The 5,828-nt window shown below is 46.1% G+C and overlaps 1 protein-coding gene across 1 annotated transcript in view; it reads left to right on the forward strand.

Moving 5' to 3' along the window:
* The first annotated feature begins 708 nt into the window (after nt 1-708).
* The window catches only part of LOC119300312 (probable bifunctional methylthioribulose-1-phosphate dehydratase/enolase-phosphatase E1), an 11,151-nt gene continuing 6,031 nt past the window's right edge, over nt 709-5,828 (forward strand). The window contains exons 1-3 of the mRNA XM_037577322.1: nt 709-1,051; nt 3,518-3,654; nt 3,737-3,832. Of these exons, the coding sequence (XP_037433219.1) occupies nt 832-1,051; nt 3,518-3,654; nt 3,737-3,832 (453 nt within the window). The 5' untranslated portion in view covers nt 709-831. The remainder of the gene's footprint in view (nt 1,052-3,517; nt 3,655-3,736; nt 3,833-5,828) is intronic.

Below are 5,828 nucleotides of genomic sequence, written 5' to 3' on the forward strand. Positions count from 1 at the left end.
GGGGGGAGCTGAGGGCCATGACGAGTAACAAGTGAACATGCATGACACATAGGACGTGTCGAACAAGCGCTAGCCGCTCGCCTCGGGATAGTAATGATGCTCGCCAAGTGGGAAGCTTCTTGGCGATCTTGTCGACCAAGGGCATGAGGGCGGATGAGAGTACCGTTCTCGTGGACAAAGGCAGTCTGAGGTAAGCAATGAAGAGGACGTGGCTTGGTAGTTCAACATCTCGCAGTGGCCGCGGCAATGAGGGCCGGCATTGGATTTGCGTGATCGAGCACTAGGCGAAATTAGTGCGGTTCGGTTGTGGGTGGTTTGGGGTCGGCTTTGAAGATACCCTATATTAATATTAAAATAAAAGAAAAAAAAGTTTGGTGACCATCACGAAATATGCCGCCCGACCTCACCTGCCACGAGCCCCGGTCCGATTTCCGAAGCTGATTTAAGTTCCCAGGACCGTCCCGTCCAAATTTACGGGATTTTCCTTACCTGCCAAGTTTTACCCACTGACATGCTAGCCCCTTCCGCGACGAACCCAACCGCGAAGTGGGTGTGCGAAAAATCAGAGTAGCGATGACAAGAAAGCGTTTATTCCCCTCCCCGATTATTCCCGTCCGTGAACCACCAGAAACGCATCTCGTCGATATAGAATAAAAAAATAGGTAAATAAAAACCCCAGTTTCTTGCTAATCAGAGTAACAGAAGGCACTAATCGAGCCGCCGATTATCGGAGCATAAGTAAGACCAAACACTCCGTCACAGCGCACACACCACTCGAGTCCATCGTCCCCACTCTCCAGAGGAGGAGGAGAAGGGAGCGACACGGGAGCCATGTCGACCGGTGGCGCAGAGTCTGCGGCGGCGGAGGCGATGGCCTCGGAGGCGTACCTGGCGGGCGACGCTGTGAGGGAGGCGCGGGAGCTGGTGGCGGAGCTCTGCCGCCACTTCTACCTGCAGGGGTGGGTCACCGGCACCGGCGGCAGCATCACCGTCAAGGCCAACGACCCCACCGTGCCCCTCGCGCAGCAGCTCATCGTCATGTCCCCGTCCGGTAACTAACTCATGCGCTCCCCTCTTCTGTTCCCTGCTTCCGCTCGCCCGGCTCCGCGTCCCTCTCGCCGTACCTGTTCGATGAATTGTCAAACTGGGTTGCGAATCTCCTGTCGGCAAGGGGCCTTTCAATCGAGGTTGCGCTTGCTGGATGAATTGCACTTTTGACGAGTGTGGGCGTGCGATCCTTCCACCGATCTTCTTTCTTATCGTCACTTAATTGTTTGCCCAGCTACTAGCTTGCAATGATTGCCCACATTGGTGAAATGGCTGACTGAAAACTGATTTGTAGAATTATCCGCTAGCGTGTGTAGTTTAATGATGAGATTGGTGGTACTCGAGCCTGTTAGACATAGTTGACGTTATAGCTCTTGTGCAAGGCAAGTCAACTACATAACATAGCTGATCAGCTTGGCTGGACTTTGGCATTTGGAAGGTTAGGTTGCTATTTGATAGGACAAATTGCATTAGTATTTGAGAAGGTCAATTTTATGTTTTTTTTCCTTTTAGGGTGTTAGTTGGAGTTGGGTTTTGCACTTTTTGATCGCACCACCTACAGTGACTGTAGCTTTCGTACCATTGTGACGTTCTTTTTTTCTAATGCAAATGAAAGCTTGACGGAGCGATGCTGTGTGAACAGATCTACTAATTCTTTTATTCCAGCTATTAAGAGGGATCTTGAACTAAGAAATAGACCTGATAGCTAAAAGAGGGTATCCTGAGCAATTGCAGGAATGGGGTTCGTTGATATTCTTGGTATAGTAGATGCTATCACATACACCGTCAAACTCAATTTGATGGAATTGTATGGTCTTAAAGGGGATCTTCTATAATTCACACATAAGGTTTCGTCTAGTCATTAATAACTTGATTACTTTGCACTAGAATCAAGCATTTGAGTAAAAAGGCCTATGCCAATGATAATTTTGAGAGGAATGCTTCTATGCCCTCTAGTAAATTATTGACACAAACTTTAAAGGAAACTAAAGGTTGGGGGTTAAAGGGACTAATCTCACCGGTTTTATTTAAGGAATGGTAGTTTCGGTATTAGTCAATATCTATTACGACTGCACATTCCACAGCAACGACCTGACTAACGATAATAACACCTCACCTTGGGTTGCATTCGTTGCCAGACGGATGTACATGAGACGAAAGAATGCATCAGTGCGTAACTACATGCCCCCCTAGGGCTTCGTAATTAAATCTCACCGTTGTTGTTGCCGTTTCAGTAGCAGCATCCTCACTTGCTGAGAGGCTGCCTACTAGGGTTTGCATTGCCAGTGATTGACGAGCTGAGTGATGTCAACTGCTGCTTGCACAACTACGCGACGAAACCTTGGTCAGATCATGTTTGTGCTGTCCAGATCCAGCTCGCGCATTACTCCACTGATAGTAGCAGATTGGGGGTAACATATGGCTGTGATTGTAATGGTTGTCATTGATGCCACAACGCCACTGGCCAGGTACACCACCGCTGCTCCCAAGTCCCAAGCCCATAACATGGGCTTGAAAGCAGGTTCTAACTGTCTAACGTGGAACAACTGTTTCTAATTTGCCCTCAGCTATAACTAAGCACTAGTGCTCTGGAATTTGTGTAAAAAACACAGCGGGAAAGCATAGAAGCGCTGCTCTAATTTTCATGAAGCTAAATTATGTTCCATGTACGGACATATAATTCACAGTTTCGAATGCATATTATCATTCTTAGACGCATGCTCTAATGGCGATTCTTTTGCATGGCTGCACTCTGAAGATACTCCCTCCATCCGGAAATACTTGTCGGGGAAATGGATGTATCTAGACGTATTTTAGTTTAAATACATCCATTTTTATCCATTTTTCTGACAAGCATTACCGGACGGAGGGAGTACTTATGATTATTAAGTATGTTGTGGGAATAGCTAAAAATCAGAGTCCCGAACGACTTGGACCGACGTCAAGGAAGGGAAGTTTGGAGACCTTGGAAAGTCCTGTATGGCCCTAGTCAACAATCAAGCCTCCCTCGGTGCTTTTGTGACATATGACTAGGCCGTGCTCGGTTAAACATTGAAGTGTTATTTTGTCGAGTGTATGGCGGCCTTCGTTGTAAGGTCGTCGTACACCCCCCTCCCCCCTACTTGCTTAATTTCTGTCGTAACTATGGGTTAAGAGATACACCTGATCCCTATTGTCTTGACGACAACAACAAAATATCTTTAAAAGGACAGCTTTTGAACTACCTTAAGCACTATATGCCTAAAAAAAGTCGCCGCCAAAAGCTGTCAACTGATCTTTTTTCTTCAAAATATCATCTTTGATATGCTTATAAAAAACGTAAATACAATAGTTTGTTGTGTTATATATTGATTTGACCATAGGAATGATATGTAGTGTTGTAATCCAAAAGAAAACATGATTTTGTATTAGATACTCTGCTTGTACTATCAGTGACAAGCTGATAACATGAGTTGTTTATCTGGTGTAGGCGTGCAGAAGGAGAGGATGGCAGCAGAGGACATGTACGTGATGTCAGCAGAGGGCAAGGTGATATCTGCACCAGTAGCAAAGCCATGGCCACACAAGCATCCAAAGTGTTCAGACTGTGCACCTCTGTTCATGAAGGTTGTCATGTTTCCTTTGTTTTATTTGTTCTATTGTTTGAGATTCCTTTACATGTGGTCTAATTTCCTTGATGTTTTTGCAGTCTTATCTAATGCGAGGAGCTGGAGCTGTGATTCATAGCCATGGCATGGAGACTTGCATGGCCACAATGCTCAATCCTGGTGCAAAGGAGTTCAGGGTGAATCCTCATAGTCTTTTTTATATTTCCCATGGAATTTAGCTAATTCACAAAGTCTCATTTGTATTTGCATAATATTTTCCTGTAGTGCTTATACTAATGCAAGTTCAAGAATTAAGCACATCATGTCTGAATTAATGCTGAGATCGGGAATTCCTTATCCTCATGCAATACAAACAACAACAACAAACAAGTTGGGGTAGGTTAGAGCTGAAACCCATAAGATCTCGAAACCAACTCGTGGTTCTGGCACGTGGATAGCTAACTTCCACGCACCCCTGTCCATGGCTAGTTCTATGGTGATATTCCAGTCCTTCAGATCTCTCTTTATGGACTCCTCCCATGTCAAGTTTGGTCTACCCTGACCTCTCTTGACATTATCAGCACACTTTAACCGTCTGCTATGCACTGGAGCTTCTGGAGGCCTGCGCTGTGTATGCCCAAACCATCTCAGACGATGTTGGACAAGCTTCTATTCAATCGGTGCTACCCCAACTCTATCACATATATCATCATTCGGGATCCTCATGCAATACAATGCTGACAATAAAAGTGAAAACCACATTATGGACGCCTTCTGATTCTGATTAATTGTGAAAGGATAATCATTTATACTTTCCATATTTTCATCTCCATCGTATACACTTTCAAGAGTTATTAGCATGTGCTGTGCTGCTGGTTAGCATAGTGATTCAGTAATCTGGAGTTCTGTTTTTTTCCCTACGTTCCTCTTGTGTCATGCAAAAACATCACGCCAGAAAATCATGAACACTAGCACATAGAGTTGCAAAATTTCTCTATATGTAGATTTGGTCTACCAGTGTCATACAGATATGCTTCCACTATTTGGATCAGTGATACAGACTGTGATCTTAGAGCATCTCTAGCAGACCCTGTATAATGCCGACCAGCAAAATGCGTATACAGTTTGCAGAATCCTTTTTTACGGGTCCGCTTTGTGGGGTCTGCTTGGCCGCCGCCCGCGCCGGCCCGTAAATCAGTAATTTGCATTTCAATTTCGGGCATGAAAACACATTTCTTTGCTTCTTTATTTTCTTCAAGGGCATTGGATACATAATAATTCACCAAATCTTTGCTAGAATAGCAAGACCAAAGAAAACAAGAACCAGAATCAGGCATTTTAGAAGATATCCAACTTCCATAACTGCTCTCACTAGTTGGATCAACATCTTCTCCATGCATTCATTGTTTTTTGAGATAGCTTACCAGGCTTGACGCCTGGTTCCATGCATTCATTGTTGATCTGCGGATCTTGATCTTGTATTCTTCATTCTTCTTTGATTCTAAAGAAGTAGACGTTGCTTCCCTTCTAGTTTCTTCTCTAATTGCACATGCAGCCGCATCATTAGCCTCAATTCTACCACCGAGTGCACGAACATCTATTAAGTTTCTTTCTATCAATAAATCGATGTATTCTTCTTCCCAAAACCAAAATGAGCATCCATCTTCCTACACACATGACCATCTCAATAGGCTATCGAAATTGAACCGAATAGGTTGACAAAGCCGAATGAAAACAAGAGCATACCCCGTTGTTTTCGCATTTGAAGAATACCCTTCTGGGGTGTTTCGGCGTGCTAGATGTTAGTCGCAGCAATGTCTGCGTGCAGTCGTCGCACTGTATGAGCTGCATCGGCGAGCCGCTGCGCGAGCTCCGAGCCCGGGCGACGGCCGGCCGAGTACTTGCCGGCAAACCGACGACGGCTGCTAGAGGACGAACCAGTACCTGCATGCGGCGCTGGGGCTTTGCTGGGGCTGTGCGGGGTGCTCCCCGACCAATCCATGGCTTGGCGCAGCCACCGGTGGCCGGAAACGCCAAATCCGGCGGCCGCGACAAACAGCCGCCGATCTGCAACTATCCGGCCGGCCAAGGTAGGAGGAAGTGGTGGAGGACAATCTTGGGCGAATCTCGGGCGTGTGGCGGCCTGCCGGCGTGATCCCGACGGCTGGTATGGCTGGAATCGTAGGCGGCGGC

This window comes from Triticum dicoccoides, chromosome 5A, assembly GCF_002162155.2.
Source record: "Triticum dicoccoides isolate Atlit2015 ecotype Zavitan chromosome 5A, WEW_v2.0, whole genome shotgun sequence".
NCBI lineage: Eukaryota > Viridiplantae > Streptophyta > Magnoliopsida > Poales > Poaceae > Triticum > Triticum dicoccoides.